General features: G+C 41.1%; 1 protein-coding gene and 2 long non-coding RNA genes across 4 annotated transcripts; all 3 read left to right on the top strand.

Annotated features, from left to right (window-relative positions):
- Positions 1–3394: 3394 nt before the first annotated feature.
- RPS12 (ribosomal protein S12) lies at positions 3395–7443 on the top strand. 2 transcript variants are annotated; one of them, XM_082049246.1, is made up of 6 exons: positions 3395–3496; positions 3634–3685; positions 4092–4208; positions 5883–5985; positions 6490–6591; positions 7357–7443. In XM_082049246.1, the coding sequence occupies exons 2-6, from the start codon at positions 3672–3674 to the stop codon at positions 7417–7419; spliced, it is 399 nt and encodes a 132-aa protein (XP_081905372.1). In that variant the 5' UTR covers positions 3395–3496; positions 3634–3671; the 3' UTR covers positions 7420–7443. The 2 variants fall into 2 exon arrangements, with proteins under 2 accessions (XP_081905372.1, XP_081905373.1); XM_082049247.1 differs by having other exon boundaries at positions 3415–3496; positions 3637–3685.
- LOC309438201 lies at positions 4217–5852 on the top strand. The gene is made up of 2 exons (XR_014183731.1): positions 4217–5051; positions 5302–5852. It is a non-coding gene; the product is annotated as an uncharacterized lncRNA (long non-coding RNA).
- Positions 7444–9531: 2088 nt separating the features above from the next.
- Positions 9532–12700, top strand: LOC309438200. Its single transcript, XR_014183730.1, has 2 exons — positions 9532–9995; positions 11101–12700. It is a non-coding gene; the product is annotated as an uncharacterized lncRNA (long non-coding RNA).
- The last annotated feature ends 8342 nt before the right edge of the window (positions 12701–21042 follow it).

Here is a 21042-nt window from a genome sequence, read left to right as displayed (position 1 = left end):
ACCGTCCCTGAAGGTGTTTAAAAGATGCGTAGGTGAGGTTCTTACGGACACGGTTTAGAGGTGGGCTTGCCAGTGTTAGATGAACAGTTGGACTAGATGATCTTAAAGGCCTTTTCCAAGCAAAACAATTCTATGATTCTACATTTCTAAGATGGTGAGTCTGAATGGATTGCCCAGAACAGCTGGCTGGTGAGAATCCAAATTCTTGATCATCATGTGACAGCAGCTTATGGTTACTCTTTCTCTCCTCAAATCCAAGTTTATAGACAGCATGTGATGTTGTTTATAATATCAGCAAATCTTGAGAGGATGGAGTTCCTTTGATAGGGCTGGCTGCTCAGTGAAACACCAGGCCGCCATTTACACTGACACCATGTCAGCCCTCTGGAGCCCAGGCAGGCTCTGGCACTGCATCTGCCAGCTCGTTTTCTAGCACTCCGTTTGTTACCCCGATCACCCACTCTCGAGTGGACCAGAAGTGCTGTCTTAGCACAGGACTGCAGTCCTTGGCTTAAACATATCATACCCCATGACTGTATACCAGCATTTAAATTGCAGGATGCTAAATGGTCATCATAACTCCAACAGAAAATACAGAGGTTAAGAAACTCACTACTCTTTGTAGAAACCTAGACAGAAAGGTGTCATAGGTGGAGTAGTACCAACAGTGTGCAGAGCACCCACATGAACGCTGAGCTCACATTAACACACTGTGCAGTGGAGTGAATTGTCAAACAGGATCACACACTTCCATTAATTATTACACACAAATACATATGACTACTCTGCTATATCAACATTTCAATATAGAGTTCAGTGCTAATGCAAACCTGTCCTCTACATATAAATAACTTTTATCTTAGCACAGGGTTGTTTTCTTGCAATTGTGCTAGGAAAACTATTCTTGCATATTCTACTTCTAGAATGTTAGATTATAATTTGACTGTGATTATCATTTCTGCTGTAATACAAATCTTTCAGATGTGCATATTTCCACCTCCTGGACACAATATATATTGCACTTATTCAGTGATATTGGTATGTATTATGTCTGGCTAAGTACTTCTTGTTATCCTTTGATGGCCCTGATAGAGATAATGGTTTATTGTTCCATCCAGTACAAGAACTCCTCTATAGACTGGGCATCTTTGGGGCTTTTTAAGGGGTATGAAAAGGTTAAGTGATAAATGGATATAAGCATATGGGAATATAGCAGAAGAATGGGGAGGAGGATCATTGTAAATACACTCAAGTGACCACACCTGAGGTGTAGAAAAAACACATACATCACACAAATTGTTTTACTGACCTTGTGTGCTCGGCAAGTAGAACCTCTATGTTAGATAACATAGGCCTGTGAGAAACTCTAACGCACCTTATCATTATGTTTGAGATTCCTGCTTCTTTGTGAGAAAGAGTGCAAGGCTGCACCTGCTTGAAGCCTTGAAATACAGGCGAATACAGCAGGCCCAGTGATCTTCTACCAGAGCTGAATTCTGCAGCGCCTGCATCCCTGCTTGTGTCACCTCTGCCTGGGAGCTTAGGTGCTTCTTTGGAGACCCCCTTGCTAGTGAGGTAACTAAAATAAATTTGCTCTTTGCAATTGCATTCGTGGCCTCTGGCTATGTCTGTGTTGGCTTACACAATAAGGAAGAACATTCTCCCTGGGGGGAGGGAAAGAAATTGGGCATTATAATTTATTTGTGTTTGCATGTTTTATGGAATCTGAGCAACATGAAGGAAATTATATTTTCACACTTCTGAATCCAATTCTGGCAGAAGGATGGGAGAAGTCAGGAGCAAATGTCCCACAGGTGCTGCTAATCGAGAGTCTCTGTCTCAGGGCTGCAGTGGACAAGTTCATGGTTTCATGCAATAGCTGGAGGTGACCGTATTCACCTTGGAGCTGTCGGCATGAGTAACAGGCAGTGCTGTCCCTATTGGCTTTGCCCTTGGTAGATCAGAGTGCAGGCAGAGGAGTGCCCCCACACAACACTTCTGTCTCTGTGACTTTTTCAGAGGGCTGTGGTTAGCTTCTGCTCCCTCTAGATATCTAGATGTAAAGGCTATGTACCTGACTGCCTCAGAACTGCATCAGCAAGGAGAAAGACAGCTGGAGCCTGGGAGTGCTGCAGCCGCAGCCCTCCAGCCATTTCCCCTACCAGGCTCGGCCTTTCCCTGACTCAGAAAGGTTGTGCTGGCTGTGGGGCAGTTCTGAGTTAAAGGAGTGGTTTCCACTTTCCCTCTCTGCCTTCTCCTGCCCTCCTCAGCCATGGTGGGTCACTGTGTGGTCAGTGCCTCCTCACCACCTTAATTAAGCCTGCCCCTTGACCATACCAGGCAGATCAAAGGAGGACACATTGTAGAAAAGGTGTCTGACAACGTTGGTGACAAATGTGTTCCATTGCATTAGCCACAAACCATGGCTATCAATATCTGCTACTTATTTTTGTTATGTTTTGTCACTATGTGCTTTTTTGCAAAGATATATGTGGACCACCCAACAGTCAATTTGTCAAGTCTGAAACAGATGGGATGGACAAAAGTCCATGTCAGACTGCCAGCATGTGAGCAGGTAACACATTTGAAATGTGGCTGTGCTGCAGCCCTCATTAATGTTTGTAAATATGTAAAGGGTGAGTGTCATGATGATGGAGCCAGGCTCTTCTCAGTGACAACCAATGATAAGACAAGGGGCAATGGGTGGAAACTGGAACACAGGAGGTTCCACTTAAATATGAGAAGAAACTTCTTCACGGTAAGGGGGGCAGACACTGGAACAGGCTGCCCAGGGGGGTTGTGGAGTCTCCTTCTCTGCAGGCATTCAAAACCCACCCGGATACCTTCCTGTGTAACCTCATCTAGGTGTTCCTGCTCCAGCTGGATGATCTCTTGGCGTCCCTTCCAATCCCAAACATTCTGTGTGGTGGCCGTGCCGCACATGCACACAACAGCTGAGCCACCTGGCATTGCCCACACACACGTAGCCTACGGGAGCACCTGACAGGGATGGGAATGTGAGGTTGCACTTTTTAGATTTCTCAGTTACAGTCAAGTGCTGTAAAGCCCCCTGACTGACGGCAAGGGATTTCAGCAATGTTTGCTCCCTCTAGGTTGCCAGACATTGAGCAACGGTGCCATCTAAAGCCGCTTTAGCAGCAACAGGTGCACTTGCTGCCCTGGAGATGACGATGAGACCCACCCCAGGTGGCCCCTGGGCCCCCTGGCCGGCTGGTGAAGTCGTATTTCCTCCCAAGGAGGCCGCGCTCGCTGTGGCCGGGCCGGGCAGGCTCCGGCACCCGGGGTTGAGGAGACTCCGCGGCCCCGCCGCCGTCTCCATAGCTACGTGGGGCCTGGCGCTCGGCGGTCGAGGAGAAGGATCAGGCAGCGCGGCGGACAGCCCCGCGCTCAGGCGGGCTGGGGTCCTCGTATCCTATAAAACCGTGAGGCGGAAGGCCCGCCCTCTCTTTCGCGTGCGGCCGGCGGTGTAGCCGGGGTGAGTATCGGTATGGCGCTGGGGCCTATCGTGCTGAATCCCCGCCGTCGGCGGGGCATCGCGGCGGGAGGGGGCCAGGCCGGGGTCCCGGTGCGGCCGGCGCCACTCACCGGGGCGGCCTGTGTCTGTATTTGCAGCAGGAACCCGGGCGGGGACATCACCCACCGAGAGCGCCATGGCCGAGGAAGGGTGAGCGGGGCCGGGGCCGTTGGGGGTGGCGGGCGGAGGGGCCGCGTCTCGGCGGGCCGCGCTGCTCCGTGTCGGGCCTTGCAGCTACTGCCGCGCGGGCCCCGCCATGGGGCTGCCGCCTGCTAACTGCTGGGGAGAGGCTCCGTGCTCGGCGTGGGGCATGGCTGTGGGGTGGCTGTGTGCAGGGCTTCCCCTATCGGGGGGGCAGCGCGGAGAGAGCACAGCTGGCCGGCTTGCCTGGAGGACCTAATCTCTTAGTTTCTTTTAAGTTCGTCTTTTTACGCATTTTCCTTTCACTTTGTTCTTTAGCTGCTTTTTCCAATGGATTTTTTAATGACTGCATGCTTGTAGGTGAATGGGAAGCTCTTGCTAATAGTTGTAAGAGCAATTTCTGTCTTCTCTTTAGCATTACTGCTGGAGGTGTAATGGATGTTAACACTGCCCTGCAAGAAGTGCTGAAGACTGCACTTATCCATGATGGCTTAGCTCGTGGTATTCGTGAAGCAGCCAAAGCCCTGGACAAGTAAGTGTTGTTTTCCCTTTTTGTCTATAGTGAATTGCAAAACTGGGTGAGCTATGTTGAACACACACAGTGCTAACTTTGTCCAGAGGTTTATTAGAAAGATTTTGCAAGAACATGTTTTTCCGCTAATGAGTTTTGTCTTTTGCTGTCTGTTTTGGAGTCTTTAACTATGATCTTAAAATACAGATGTTAAATTCAGCGACTCAAGAATAACAACATCTAGTGTATTAGGTTCTGTCTTTTTGTGGCCTCAGTGCTATTGAATTTTCATGTAGGGTGGTTTTGTGAAGAAAATTGAATGGTGCTTTTGGTATGTGGAAGTATAGGGCTCAAAATCCTTGTGTTTTAGGAAGTGATAAACTCTTCTCAAAACTTTCTGAGTTTTTAATTGGGGTGGTTAGTTTGTGTGTCAGACTTAACCTGGAAGAGTTGGTTCAAGTTTTATGAAGAAAAACTGAAATTCATAGCTTGCCTTCAGTTTTTTGCTAGCTTCTGGGGTTTGTGTTGCAGCTGTAAATACTTGCTTTGGTACAATATCTAAACCATTTTAAGCATGTCATATATGTGCCAACCATAGTAATTAGTTATGGGCTTCTTTCCAGGCTGACGTGCTATATATATGTGTATATATACACATGAATACACACCTGTGTATGTCTGTTTTTATGCACATGCTTCTAAGACTGTGCTCAAGTGTAATGCTGCAGTGTTTGAGTGATGACTCAGCAATTTGTCGGATACCCCTTCACTCTTCTTATGAGTGAGAATAGCAGTCTGACAAACCTGTACGCAAAAAAACTCCTAAGACAAGGTACCAAATAATGGAAAAGGAATACAACTGAGGTGACTGACAAGTAGTTTTTAAGAGTTATTTTGAGTTGAGCTACACCTTCATATGCTGTGTGTTAAGAGGATGATATATGTACAAGGTTTATATACCTTTGTGTGTGATGGCTTTTGCCTGGAAATGTTTCTGAAACATTCTGGTGAAACTCATGATGAAGAAGCCCGCAGATAAAACTGACTTTGTTTGCAGTGGTTAAATTACATTAGGCTAAGCATAGAAGACCTATACAGCTCTCTTTGTTGTCAGGTATCCCTTTGGTATTCTTAACATTGTACCACAGTATACAAAGAGCCTAATTAGAATTGGGGCCCTGTCATAACAGCTTCTTTGAACGTAAGTAGAAAAGATTGTTTTGAAGAGCTTACAACAACTTGACTTGGAAATTGAAACTTTTAATAATTACAGTTCTAATGTTAAATTACTGTATGCTGAGGTAAGCAAGAAAAAGCAACTTGTAACTTGCTCACTTTCTAATAATGACACTAGTTCTTTATGGGACCTATTGTTGATCTAGTCATTACACCTTTTTCCAAAGACTGGGAATTTTTTAGTGGGATTTTTAAAAGCTTTGAAAACTGGAATGGAATCTGTTAATAAAGCTAGCAATGTATGAGTAGTCTGTTACATATAGGAAAAACATAAAAAGTAGTAGATAACCTAAAAAGTATATTTAGTATTTCAGAACCATGTGTTGTCTCAAACCCAAAAGTTAAACTTGGGAAGTGGTTGTCTAGAAATGCATGTACTTAGTTTTGTTCTTTGTGGTTTTGGTTATTAAAGTTTGAACAGCATCTGAAGTTACATTTGTCAGTTGTCATTTTTTTTAGACGCCAAGCCCATCTTTGTGTTCTGGCTTCAAATTGTGATGAACCCACGTATGTAAAGTTAGTTGAAGCACTTTGTGCAGAACATCAGATCAACTTAATAAAGGTGAGTGTCAGAACTTCAGACACAGGTTTGAAACAGTTGTCCCACTTACAATATAAGCTGCTTCTTTCAGCATATAGAGAGCTGAAGCTTTGAAAATCTGTGCTGTCATTCTGCATATGGCTCTTATAAGCAAAATTTTGCTTAGCAGCAGAAATTGTTTTAGTTCTTTGTGGTTGTTATAAAAGCAGTACAAAAACTGTGGATGTAAATGGATGTGTATCAGGTCTTTAAGAGAGTTCAAATGAATTTTTGTGTTGTGTATAACAAGAAATAGAATTAATGCTGCAAGCGGTTGTGTAGCATAGAAGGGGTCTTAATGTTGCTTTTCTTTCAAGATAAAGTAGTTACAAGCTGTACAATGATGATACTTTGGCTCCCTCTACTGATACCTGTGAGGAAAGCAGCCATCCGTTACCCAATGCTTCTGAGAGTACAGCAGCTTTTTTGCTGAACCCAGTTATGTCAGAAATTGCTAGTTCTAATGTGATGCGATGTTTTACACAGGTTGATGACAACAAGAAACTGGGCGAATGGGTAGGTCTCTGCAAGATTGACAGAGAAGGAAAGCCTCGCAAAGTGGTGGGCTGCAGCTGTGTGGTTGTCAAAGTAAGATGATGCTAATCATATTGTAGCTTTTTTCTTGACTTTTGAAAATAAGCAATAAAGATAAGGTTGCTTTAGATGAGGGACTACTAAATAGAGCTCTTAGCTTTTTTTTTAAACAGTTGCTTTCCATTGTTGCTAGTGAAAAATTAACTGCTTCTCTGTTATGTATTTCCTTCCATGTTTATTTAAAATACTGATATTAATTTTGTAAGTTAATGGTTGTGTCCTTAAACGATCTATGCCCACTTGCCAGTAAGCATTAAAAGAAAGATATTTTGACAAGAAGAGATGAAGTTTTGCTTCAGAAAAAAAATGCCAGTTCAATGTATCTGCTCAATTTGAAAATGTTTTGCAGAGCACATTTTGAAATGACACTGGTAAAGTAAAGCCACCGTACGAGCCTTGAAGACTTTGTTGTCTTTGAGGTCCCAAGAGATGGCTACATCTTCACGGTAAAGCCTAATGCCTTCTGCCTGTGTGTTCATACTTCTGCTGCTGTTTCATATACTTTGCTTGGATCCAAGCAGAAATGAAGAATTGGTTTGGATCCATACCAATAGGTGTTACACTTGAATGAAATAGTCTTTTATTAGAAAATGAAAGGAAAGCAACTGGCAGATTGCTTGAGGCTACCTGTGTGGAATTTTTGGAGTATTTAGGAATGGCTTGAGAAAAGGTGTCAGGATTTCAGTTGTCCTTTTAAAAATAGGTTGTAAAATTGTGGAAGAGTCTGTATGTTCCTAATGGGGTTATCTTATGTTACAGGACTATGGCAAGGAATCTCAGGCCAAAGATGTCATCGAGGAGTACTTCAAGTGCAAGAAATGAATGAAAAATAAATTTTGAACTTGACTAGTGTGTGTGTGATTAATGGGTGGGTATCTGCAGAATAGTTATTTGAACTGCAATGGATAATGTCAGAAGACAAAAGAACTATGCAGATTTTGGTGTAGTTTGCTGGTATGTTATCTCTGTCAGCTGGCTAAAAAGATAACAGCAATTTGCCATTTGTATTGTAGGCTGCTTCTATTGCATGTTCCTGCCCCAGAGGTTACCAACTTGTGGAATTTAGCACAGCCTCTCAGTTGCAAGTGCTGGTGGTTGGTTTGACAGTGCTTAGGCCTGTACTTCTGCAGAGATTCTGAGTAACTTGTTAGGGAAAGTCTGAAGTACTGCTGCATCTGTGATGAAAATTTGGCTCGCTCTACTGAAGCAAATGAGGAGAATGGCCTTAACCGTTACCCAATTCTTCTGAGATGTTGCAGGAATTTCTAAAATGCTATCTTAATTTATTCAGAGAACTTATTTCTAAAATGCTATCTTAATTTATTCAGAGAAATTATTTGACACAAGGTGTTTTGTTGGGGTTTTTCCCTCCCCTTACTCAGTTCTGAAGCAAACTGTGGGTAGAATTTAGCTTCTTTTAAGTGTCATTTTGTACTTCTAATTCTGTAGGAGTTCTAAGTAGTCAAGGTAGCCAAGTAGAGTTCTCACCACTCAGACAAGGCAGTGTTGAACTGTGACTTCCCCAGTGTCTTGGTTTGCCTAGCAGTTGAATGATGTATGATACTTGTGTTTTTGACAGGTTTTTTTTTTTTGCTTTTTGACAATAAGGTGGGATTGGGACTGGAATTCAAGTTTACCTTCTGCAAGTTGTTTTATATGTCTTACATTTTCTGTGGAGCAGCTCTAAAGAGTCATAAGGAATTGCTCCGTTATGCTTATAAGTAGGATGTAAATGTGAGTATATAGGGTTGGGCACCTGTAGATTGAGGAGATGGGAATGTATTATCAGTTTAGTTCTTGGGCTCTTGAGTTTGAATTTTCATTATGGTTTGATGGTTTGTTACCCTTTTTTTTTTTTTTTTTTTATATCTGCAGTCATTCATGTAGTGTAGAGGCAGGTATCTTCTCCAGATGCTGGGCTCAGATGCACTTGCCTTACAACTCTCATGAAACCTCTTGAAGTGTCTCTTGGTTTTGGCCCTGTTAGCTTTCTAGTAGCTGGGTCTGGGTGACCTGGATTTTTTCAGAGGCTCCTGAAGTAATCTTCAGGTGTACTTAATGAAGGAGTCACCTGTTCAAACTCTGGTTAAAACCAAGAAATGTATCCTTGTAAGAATATTCTTTTTTAAATGGAGTTGAAAGACATTGACTGTTGAAAAATTGTCAGTTTAGTTAGTAATGTTGAGTAGTTTACTCTCTTGCATATGGAAGCACACCAAAGGACACTTCATCTTTCGTCCGAAGAAGCTTCATCTTCCAAGAATTTTGGATAAAATACACTATGGTATTTGTGGTTTGTATTTTTATATTGTTTTCAGCTACATTTTAGAGAAAGGATTGCCTGAAATGGTGGTAGTGTTTGCAGTCTAATAGGATTTATGATTTGTTTTTCCTTGGCTGGCTGTTTTATCAGTTATATTCACAAAGGGAATTGGCATCCAAAACTGGAGCTCAGTACCTGGGTTCCATGATCTGTGTGTTGCTGAGGATGAAAATTATTTCTTCACTGAACATGCTTCTGTACTATAGCATTTTTTTACCTCCTAGTAGTAAAGCCATCTTAATTCCTTACATGTGTGAATGCAGGGTAAGAAACACGCGATCAAGTAAGCTCTTCTAGGGTAGTGGGTGAAGGTTTCTTTTTAAAAAGATGAAATCCATAGACTTGCATTGTCAAATTTGAGGAAGTCTTTTCTAAGCCTCTGCAAGCAAACTGAGCTTTTCCAGATGATTGGGTTTTGGGTTAAAATACAGATTTGACTTTTTTTTTTTTTTAACACAATGACCCAGGAGAATGGAGTAGAGCATGGTATCACACTATGCTGTCTATTTTGTGATATGAAGTGCTAACACTAACATACCGAAGTTTCAGAGGGGACTATTTCCTGGTTTGCTATTGGGGGTGGGGGGGGGTGGGAAGGAGGAATAGGAAGGAAGAATAGGAATGGAATCAGTGAAGGAAGAAATGTTTGCCCAGGTGAAGCGTAATTCTGAGATTATGATCCTGAAGTTAAAGGAAAAGGGCTATTGCTGAAAAGGAAGAGTAAAAATAAAGGTGGTAAGCTGTTGCTTTAATAAAATTCTGTTGATATTGTCTGGCTTTTACGTTAGCTCCATACTCTAAGGATGTGGAAGTCTGTTCACCTTGTATGTTGAATATCTGAATTTGTTCCCCTTTGCACTTCCCTCAATATTTCTTTATGGAGAAAGCTAATTCAAAGTAATAAGCTGCATTCCAATATCACTGGATTTCCTGTCCAGCTGTAACAATGATAGAGTATTTCTTGCCTCAGTGGGATTGTGTTTTAGGAACAACGTCATAGTTGTGAAGTTGTATGGCCTACAAGTGGAAGAGCGTCTGTCCATAAGGCTAAGACAATCTACAGCAGTGTGAGGAGGTAATTTTCTAGTTCAGCTCATATTTACTTACAGTGCTTCAGAGGAAGATGTATGAGAAATAGGATATGTTGGGTAAAGAAAAATGTTCTGTGAGCATTCACAACTTACGAGATGTTTGCAGTAAGTTAACATTTGTTTAGTTAGGCTAGAATAGTACAAGAGCACCAGTTTCAGATTCACACTAAATGGAGGCAAGTTATCTTTTCATGGATTGGAAGTTAGTATGCTTTTTATTTTTGACAGAAGCAGGGAAATTCCTTATAGCAAGGTTTGTGTTTTGTGGGCTTTTTTATAAGCTATTAATACATATATGGGGAGATGAACACTGAATCTGTAGTTGTGTGAGACTTAAGAATTGTGACCACATTATGAATTGATATGTTTAGCCAAGTTATTGTCTTTGAATTTGAATTTTACATATTTGAAACCTGCAGATAATCTGGGAAATAAGAGTCCAGCACACTTAACTGTTCAACTTCACAGAGTATTCTATTATATTTAATGCATTTTAACTTATTTGCAGAGGGTGGTGTAGGGGATGGGGAATGTATCTTTGTTAAGCATTTCCTCTTAATTGCTATCAGTTTCCTTAGGAAAAGGGGGTTAAAACAAGGAGAACTGGAGTCCAGGAACAAGTTTATTAGGCAGTATTTATTTTGCAACAATGGAAAGATACCTCAATATAAGTTCAGGGATATTATTTCTTTAAATAAGTCACCTGATCATTTTACATGGCAATGAACACTAATAGTAGGGAGTGGCAACTCTTCAAGCCAAGGGTTTTTTCCCTGGGACAGAACCAACTGCCTAAATATTTTCACCAGAAGGAAGTGGGTTGAGATCTTAATTTTCTGATCAAAATGCTTAGATATCAAGTTAGGGTTTTTCATGTTATGTTTAATTTCTTAGAAGTGACCTTAGAACCTCTACAGGGGTCAGCATTGGGGAACTGACTGACTCAGTTTACTGTATACTTACCCTACCTTATGCTTTTTAAAGATTATTGAGAGTCTTTATTTTCAAAAATTTCCTGAGAACTAAATTCCATCCAAAGTTTCTGGTTCACCTTAATATTTTCTGAAGGTTATTTTGTTTTTTATTCAGGTTGGCTGAGAAGTGATTGCTAGTCCTTCATACTGGAACACTTGACATATGCTTCTCTGACATCTGCTTTGTAGACTAAAAAGACCTGGTTTATTCACACTTTCTTGATAGATGGTATTTTTGTTTTGCTGTAAAAGATTTATTGATGAGTTATTTCAGGATTTCAGATGATTTCAGAGTAGACTTTGGGTTACTCTTTACATAGCCATCACCCTAATAATACCTGTTACCTGTCCCCTTAACAGAGGTGGTTAGACAGTGTTAAACATGGGACTGGGAGTTAAAGGCTTGGGCGTTAGGAGTTCCAGGGCTGACCCTGATGTTTCCTTCGCTGATCATATTTAATGTCACTTGCAGGTTTTCCTTGTTGTGAAACAGGGATAATGCAGGATGGTTTGCTTGATGGTGCATGTTTTGTGGCTTTTGCTTGGCAGAAGAAGCAGAATGGATTTCTTTTTTCTGGACTAAAACACCAGTTTAGTGTTTTTGCATGGATTGGTAGCCCTTTCCAAGCCTAAATTCCTATGCTTCTATGTGAAGTAGAAAGCTAACCAAGCGCTTTGAAGAAATGCTAGTAAGTCATTGTGAAGGTGCTAAGTACAGACTTCTGGACAGTATTGGAAGAACATCCTATGTGAGATTCAAAATAAAATATCTTGAACAGTTTAGCTTGTTTTGTTTTGGAACCACCTGCGTCATGCTGTCCGGAACTGCTTTTCTGTCTCTTGTACATTTAACCTTAGATAATAAACCTGAGCATCTGGATGCTACCAGCAGTAGCAGCACATACTTGCACAGCTCCTGTTTTGATGGAATTATGGCCCCAACTCCTGAAGGGGAGTTGGTTATACCTGCCCTCCATACACCTTTTGCAGTATCACAAATGTCAGGGGATCAGGGCTTGTCAGTAACAAATCCCCATGCTGCACAAGCGCTTTTGCAGGCTCCAACCATTGCTTTGGAGAACATTGTTTAGTCTGCCTACTTTGCCAGGAGAAAAGTATATATTCCAGTATTATTTAATACAAAAAGTATTTTATGGAGGGTGAGCACTAATCCCACATGAAGAAAAATATATTTAGTATTAAAACACATGGTATTCATTACACTTTCTCTGACAAATAAACGTAATCCCCAGTATTTTCTGACTAATGTTCCTGATTTAGAATTTACTTCTTCGATTCTGTTCATTGTTTGTGCTACAGAAGCTGGAGAACCCAGCTGCAAGCCAGTGCCCCTCCTGTATCCATGTGGCTGAAACTGGTGCAAATATGGTCCGTAAGATATGCTACCTTTTCTGGAGGCTTCATGAAGGTCTCATCCAGCGAAGTAAAGGAACTCCAAAAATACATGCATTTATCAGTCATCTTTAGAGGTGGTGTGTTTGCGATGTGGAGCCTCAGTAGGAGTTTTAATTTGTTATGCCATTGAACCAGATACTGGGTGTTGGATGAGCAGGGTTGTGGCTTGATTTATGTAGCCTGAAGGAAAATAGAGGAAATGGCAATTTTCTAAATAGGTTTAGATAGTTAATATTAGACAGTTAAGTGAATATACAGGATATTTTTTTCAGGCATTGGTCAGCAAGTTTGAGAGTCTTCTTAACAAATCGAGCAGATGAAGTGTGCTGTTGTATATAATGATCCTACACACATTCTTAATTTTGTCATGCCTTGGCATTAAAGGCTCACTCACAAAAATCCTAAATCCACAATAACTGCTTCATGTAGGTGACCAGTTGTAAATTATGATACCATCTTTTATGGCAATAAAACACTATACAAATAGCTGAACTTTCAGCCACTGGTAGCTCTGCTTCCTCCAATTCCAAAAAAGTCTGGATCATGTAATATTATATGAGAGAGTGAAAACAAATTTGGAAATCACTGACTTGCAGAAGTTTTTCTCCTAATTCAGTAACAATTGGGGAGAATTTCATAGTACTTAAAAGTATTTAAAATATTTTCACTGAGACCTGTACAAGTAATATGGTGTTGCATAAACTGGGAATGCTTTCTATGAGTAAAGTAATAACTACACTTTTCAAAAATTTACAGACTGATAAGAGTGATTTTTTTTTTTTTTTTTTTAAACCCAATGTGTAATGGTCACCTAATATTCTATATTGCTGAAGGATTATTTAGGCACAAAGCAGTTACATAAAAATATAAATCCACAAGGGGAAAAATATTCATGTACAAATCAACCTAGCTGTTTTGCTTATCTGATCGGAAGTTTATTATCTCTAAGTAGTCCCCCAGCTCAGTAAATGTCAGGAATCTGTTCATCTTTGCTGCAGCCTGACTCAGGTTAGTGTCTGTAAGATAAGTTTTACTGCTTAAAGCACAGCCGTAGAGTTTGTATGTCAATACTCTTCAAAACCACCAATGCGTACGCGGTCAGATATTCTTTTCTAAAAGCGATGAAATAATAGGCATTTAGGTCAGTGCCTGGCATGCCAAGTTCCTGCCCTGTAAAATTTTACAATCAAGTTATGAAACTGGAAAAATGTATTTTATGCTGACATGCAGAAAAATGTTTATTAAAGCAAATTTCCTGTTTTCATACTAAAAAAAAATGTAATTCCAGTATGCTTCATTTTTTCCTTTTTTTTTTTTAAATGATTCTAAGACATTTTCCACAGTGAGAGAGTTCAAATCCCTGTTAAAATAAGCTTTGCATTTTGAGGACTGAAAATAGCCATGGCCCCTAAATAAACTTTTATATTGATTGTATTGTTAGCAGCCAGTGTGTTGGATAACATAATACAGATGCTTAGGACAGGTTTAGGAAGGCAAATAGGGTGAAAAAAAAAAAGAAATATTTCTAGTTTTAAGAGTATGCATTTAAGGGAATGGAGGTCATGTTTTCTAGAACCCCTCCACAAAAAAATGAAACACCCTTAGATATCCATATATATAGAAGTGTTTGTATGTCAATACAAGCTATGGTATATATTCTCTTTTTCATCTATTTATTTGAATGGACAATATTCAAGTAACACCCTTCAGCTTTGCTTTTTTCAGGGCAGCAAAATACAATGTTTGTCAGCACATGTACAATAAATGTCTTTATGTGCATGGAATTTAGCAAGCTACTGTACTTTTAAAAACATATAAATTATATATGAATTTCTGCAGAGGCTGTCTTTTACCCTTCCTTCCATGAATATGTTTTATATCCAAATCAAAATCTCAGCTAGTCTGACTCTTCCCTCATGGCTGCCTGTGTTAAACTTGGCAAGATGGCTTTTAGAATTGCCTTTTAAGACCAGTATGTCTTGATCCTTTTCTGAGTATTGTGAATAGCAATATAATTCTGTCTGACCCTCAGGCCTATTTATGTGTCCTCTTCAAAGGAAAGCAAGCTGGACTATATGTGCCTCTTCTACTTGAAATTATGCGAAAATGTACATAAGAACGCTGTTTGGGCATGAGCTATGAGTTATTGTTACATATATTCAGAAGAGAAGAAAAACTTTTGGCCGTACTGGCTTACAGCCAAGAAACAGGGACAGAATTGCAGTGCCTCCGTTACCTTATGATAAAATCCATCATGTTGTTACTGACCGAGCTAGTATGGTTGTTAATATAGATAATATTAGCTAGTCCTTCCCATGGGATCCTAGTTACATTGTTTTATTGCTTATTTTCCATGGCCTGAAATTATTCCTAGTGGATGATCCATCTCAGATATGTTGTGGGTTTTTTTTTCAACTTAAAGCAATGTAACTGTTTCTGAGACTTGTTTAGTATAAGTTGTTTGGCAGAGGGTTGTTGTTTGTTTGTTTGTTTTTGTTTTTTATCCCCAACTAATTTATTAAAATATTTCCATTGGGAAGTTCAAGTGTTTCCATTCATGGACTTCAGATATAATAGGAAAGGGTGGGGGGAGGAGGAGCACTTCCAGGTGATCAAGGGGGAGGACTGGATGTGTAGGAAAGAAAAAGCGATCGGTAGTTAGGCAGACTGGTCAACATAATTAATAGTAGGTGGAGACAGAGCAGGAATAGCAAGAGGCCAAGTCTATGAGACACAGAATCTGGTACTGTCTTACCACGGGTTTCTTGCCAATAATTATCCATGAAGGGAGTGGTGAAGTACGTTTGACTCAGCCACTTTCCTGGGCAGCCTGTACCAGCGTTTGATAAGCCTTTCCGTGCATAAATTTCTCCTGATACCCCATCTAAACCCCATATGATATTGTTTCTGCAGTTGTCTTACGTAATTTGAAGACAAATTCCCATGCTCCACCGCCCTCTGGGTGAAGAATCTTTTCCTAATGTCCAACCGGAACCTCCGCTGGCATTTCCTCCTGCCACTCCCTTGGCTTCTGTCATTGATCACTAAAGAGTTTGGCACCTGCTCTTCCTCCTTCCCTTATGAGGAAGCTGTAGACCATGATGAGGTCTCCTCTTAGTCTCCTCCAGGCTGAACAAACCAAGTGAGTTCCTATGTGGAGGTTGCCAAGTCACTTAGAAACTTTTCACAAAGGGTGATTGATGGTGTTTTTTTTTCATTTCCCGGATGCAAGAACTTGCCTATGCCTTGTTCTGTAGAAATGCTGAACATACACAGCTATTGCAATTTTGCTTTAAGCACAGAAAGCTGCAAAGAATGTTGTGGGTTTGTTTGTTTATTTTTAAATAAAAGAGTCTCAGATTGGCTAGCTAGCTTGTGAATTATCGTTTCCCAACGCATAGAATGGGGAAATAATCCTCTTTGGGACGATGAAGGCAAATCCATGTTGGGGTTAAGCTGGTGTGCCAGCCGCGGGCTGTATGCAGCACATTACGCCGAGGCTGTACAGACAGCCGCGGCCAGGCCTGCGAGGGTGGCCCTCTCGGGCCCCGGCACTCGCCCCTCGGCGGGCAGCTCCGGAGCCTCCCCGCCGCGTCCTGCCCTCCGCTCCCGGCAGCGCTTCCCCGGCGCGGCAGGAGGTGGCACCCGTGCTACGGGTACGGGGCCACGGGCAAGAGGCGGGAGCAGGCCCGGGAGGCGCCGGGCTCCCCGGGCCGGAGTTACAGGGGCAGGTGCTGCGGTGATCCCAGCAAGCTGGCGACATAGGAAACAAATGTGAAATGAAACTCTTTAATGCCTTTGAATGCCGTCGATTTCTATGCGTGTTTTCCAGTATTGTAGCCTTGTAAAACCCAAGTCGGTCAGATGTTTAGGCTTTTACAGCATGTAGAAATGTGTTTGCATTAACCAAAGGACTTTGTTGTACAGCTGCGACTCCTTTAATCTGTTTTTCTCGGAGTTGTACCGCACAGAGCACACACTCTTGTCTGCTTGCTTTCACTGAGATATTCCATGAACAAGGTACAGACTTACAGAGGTTTGGGGATATGTTTAAGTCGTCAATTGTTTGGAAGTTCACTTTATACATTGTAAGTAGCACTGTCTATGAGACTAGAGAATACCAGTGTCAAATTAAACACTCAAAGGACAATATAGGCTTAAGAGCCAAGATAGGTGAAGTATTTTTTTTCTTTTTCTCTTTTTTTTTTTTCCTCTCCCCACTGCCTCCAGTGTCTGATGTATTACGCTGTTCAAAGCATTTCACTATGCTTATATTGTATTCACACATATGCAATATATTTGAAACATTCCTACCAAGGAGATTGTGGTAAAAACTGTAATGTGCAGCTTGCTGGGTTTCATTGTAAAGTAATATAATCTCCATATGTGCGAAGGCCAATGCAATATTTTATTTTTTGCCTACCCCAGGGAATGTGATATTAAATTTATCAGCTGAAGTATTTGAATGAGAACTCATAAATATTTTTTGAGGTGCATCAGTGGTGTACATGGGGAGGGAGAAGATGTGCAGGACTGGGTAAAAAGGAAGTAGTCCATACTTTTCATCCTCTCTGTGACATAACAGCTATGCCTTGGCCTGCAGATGGGGTACTGGTAAATTTCCTCGGTGACTGAAAACAAGTTTTAAGTTGGGAGGAATTTGTTAGTCAGTGATTTTTCTTGGTAATTGTAGTTATTAACTCTATAGTACATGGACTTCATGTTGGATACAGAGCTCCAGATGCCTTTGTGGGAGAGGAGAGGGATCTCCAAAAGAGAGGTATTGTTCTGAAGACATTTCAAATGCACAGGAGGACCTTTTGAACTGCCCATTTTGTCCACTGCTCTGTGATTGTAGGCACCCTTGCTGGGCAAGGTACTACCAAATTTTGGAAGGAGTCTGTGTGCTGCATTAATGTAGTTGTCAGTCTTCCAAGGCTTAAACAAGTATCTCTATATGGCATTATCCTGTGTTGTTGTGTGATCTAGTCTCTTGTCTGGAGTTAATTTGGGCATCTCCAAAACAACTCTGTGGTGCTGTAGAGTAATTGAAGCCATGCTGAGTTAGCACTTCTTTGTCATCATTGGCTCAGTGTTGAGCTGCAGCCAAGATTGCCCATATCAGGAAGGGTACGGAGAACATGACCAAAGGTGACATTTTGCTACTGCAGAAAATATTCTTGCCTCCATATCCTGAATAGTGCATACAAGTGGTCTCTGCATCTCAATAAGACTGTAGATTTTTCTTAAAAAAAAAAAGAAAAAAAAAGAAAAAAGAAAAAAGGTTTAGGGAAGGACTTCTAAAACTATTAAGGGGAAGTGATAGCAGGCTTGTTGTCTCAGTTCAGTTTGGAGAGAAAGCTGAGCTGGGATGAAGCTGATTTACAAAATCAAGAAGGCAATGCAGAAGAGGAGTGCTAAACTTGTTTACCAAATTCTACAAAAGCAGATCAGGGAACATGCATTGGAACTGATAGGATGTAATTTAAAACAGGTTTTAGAAAGTGCCTTTCTTCAAACCATGTGGTAAATTTCTACAGCTTGCTGTTGCAAGGAAGTGTGGAGTCAGAACACATCAAGAGGTTCAAAATGGATTAGGCAAATTAATAGATAAAAGGTGCAAACCAGATACTATTGTGGATAGGCAGCAATGTTCCCTCTGACATCTGAAATCTAATAGCAGGATGCAGGAGGAACATGAGGATTGGACCTCAGATAGTGGCTTGTTTCACATGCTCTCCCTAAGCAACTTCTGCAACAGCCACCATGGGAGACAGAAAACTGGGTGATGGACAGTGGTCTCACTCTATGGGACATTCCTGGTGGGGAAAGATATGATGGACACGCTCCCAAGAGTGCTAAAAAAGACCAAATGGATGCCTACGACCTCAGATTTCATGGTCACAGTCATAAAAAGGTACAAAAGGAATCATTAGCACTTGCAGATAAAGCAAGAAAGAAGGAGGTGGCTACTTCAGTCCTTGGAAATCAAGGAGCTAGACTTTTTCAGGAATCTGCCTGATTAGCAGCTGGCTCAAAACTGAAGGCTAGCAGAGGCTGAAGGTGGGTCTAGATGACAGATTAGGTGAAAGAAGCAATAAGACTTGTTGCTGTCATTTAAGTTGAGAATATTAGAACTGTGAGCATACCTAATCCAGCTAACATTCTACATACTTGTGGGTAATCTTATTAAAAAGTGTTTGTTTGTTTGTTTGTTTTTTCCATCTGAGCTTGCTTTGGTCTTGCAGTGGAGCATCTCCCTTATGAGGGAGCTGGGTCTCTTTAGCTTGGAGAAGAGGAGACTGAGGGGTGACCTTACTAATTTTTACAAATATATGAAGGGTGATTGTCACGAAGATGGAGCCAGGCTCTTCTCGGTGACAACCAACGGTAGGACAAGGGGTAATGGGCTCAAACTGGAACACAAGAGGTTCCACTTAAATTTGAGAAGAAACTTCTGCACAGTGAGGGTAACAGAACACTGGAACAGGCTGCCCAGGGGGGTTGTGGAGTCTCCTACTCTGGAGACATCCAAAACCTGCCTGGACACCTTCCTGTGTAACCTCATCTAGGTGTTCCTGCTCTGGCAGGGGCATTGGACTAGATGATCTTTTGAGGTCCCTTCCAATCCCTAACATTCTGTGATTCTGTGATTCTGTGATTCTGTGTCTTTGTTATCTTGGGAATTACATTGCTGTGATGCACTTCACTCAGAACTACTTACTGAGCCAGCTCAAACTGAAGTCAGTCCAGGGCTGAATTTGACACACAACAGTTGTTGCCCTGCAAGTATTTTGTACAGCAGGATGGGGTATTTCCAAAAGGGGTTGAAAGGGGTTTTGTGTGTGTGTTTTGATTTTGTTTGTTTAATTGTTGTTGTTTTGGGTTTTGTTTGTTTGTTTTCCTGCTCCCTAGAGACAGGTTAGACATCAGCTTTTCTCTCTCCATGATACTTCATCCAGAAGAAAAGGTGAGCTGGTGCTTTTTTGGTATAATAGTGAGACAGCACTTGGTACTTCAGAAGGCATTTCTCCCTTTCATCTAAAATAGCCCATGTGCACTGGTTTCTCTGGCACACTGCAAAGTTCACCAGTTCTCTTAAGTGTTTTCTGAGAGGAACAGAATTATGAAGGTGGTGAAAGGGTGAATAGGGGTAAGGATTTATTTGTTTTTTCTTTCTTAGCTGTTGTTGGCTTGAGATGTGAGGAGTGAAGCTAAATTTGTAATTTGTAAGGACTGTATTTTAAAATATTTGCCAGTTGCTCCAGATAATAAAATAGGGATTTTTATCCAGAGGAGAAGAAATGAAAATAAACAAACATGGATCTTTTTCACCTAATTTACAATGTGCAAATATGGTTCCTCCTCAACCTGCATGATTAACTCTCTTCAGTCAAGAGTGACCATCTTGATTACATCTTCTATCAATAAAAAGCCATGAAACCTTTTTTTCATAGGAGAAAAGAAGTCCAACAATATCAGATGACTGCAGTGTAGATTGTTTTGCCATTTGTACCATGATTTTAACCATATTACACCCACTATATAAATTACAGTACCCCACCTTTAACATCATGGTCAGATTTAGTATAGACAGTTTAATGGAAATTACCTTACTCTTACCAACTTTAAAACAAGTAGAGCTGGAAAGCTTTTTTCTATGGCCATAATACTACTTGTTCCAACAGGTGCTGGTTATGATACAGCTTTGGTTTCTGACCATGTGGATGTATCAAGAGGGATTAGAAAGATTTGTTTAAAATGTGGCATTTGATTAACATTTTTGAAAACCAATTTTCTTCTTTTAGAAACACTTAGTGGCTTAAGTGCTTATTGAAGATAGTTGATTCCCAAAGGAAAAGGTGCAGCAGTTTTGTGTTAAGGTCTCTGTTCAAACCTATTATCCCAGCCTCAGAAATGTGTTTTCACTAACCTAAGAGTGTGATAAGCTGGAGGAGAGGGTGCACAATTAGACATCTGGCAGTGGTTCCACTGGAGCTGCTGTGCTGGGGTTGTGGTCAGGGTTCATGAAGTGAGGTGTTCTTTCGAGTCTATCATGTCTCAGCTACTTTACGATCTCTGGAGGGTCCAAGGCAGAGTTTCTACGAGCTGTGCCTTGGTGTTCACCAGATAGTACATATGCTACAGATGTTTTAGGCTGATCACCTGAAGCTTATGATAACTACAACACGTGGTATGTTTTGGATGATCTCAATAGTAGGTCTAGTATCTTATTTCTGGGGCATTTTTGCTGCGTGAAGCAATAAATTCAATTCTGTCATCATTAGGCAGGTGTTTATATGTACTGCAAGACTTTAATCTCTCTCAAGGGAACAAAATACTTTAGGGCCCCATTCTACAGTTTGGCATTTGTTTTGCATCTCTGGCATGTTGCTGTTCCTTTCTATGCCAGGAGGGCAAGCATGATTTTATGGTTAGGACATGGGTCTTGGACGGTTTCCCAGCTTTGCCAGTGATGACTGTGAAACCTGGAGCTAATCTGTCCCTCAGCTCACCAACTACAAAGAGTGTAGCATGTTTTTTTTTATTTCTGCTGTGTGTTTCATCTGCTTAGTTTGGAAACTCTTTAGGATGTAGACTCTGTTGCGTTAGATGCATGAATCATGGATCACAGTCCTGG

This window comes from Streptopelia decaocto (genome assembly GCF_964273445.1).
Source record: "Streptopelia decaocto genome assembly, chromosome: 3".
Taxonomy (NCBI): Eukaryota; Metazoa; Chordata; class Aves; order Columbiformes; family Columbidae; genus Streptopelia; species Streptopelia decaocto.
Note: the sequence above shows the minus strand (reverse complement) of the source record. Positions and strands in the feature narration are given on the sequence as shown.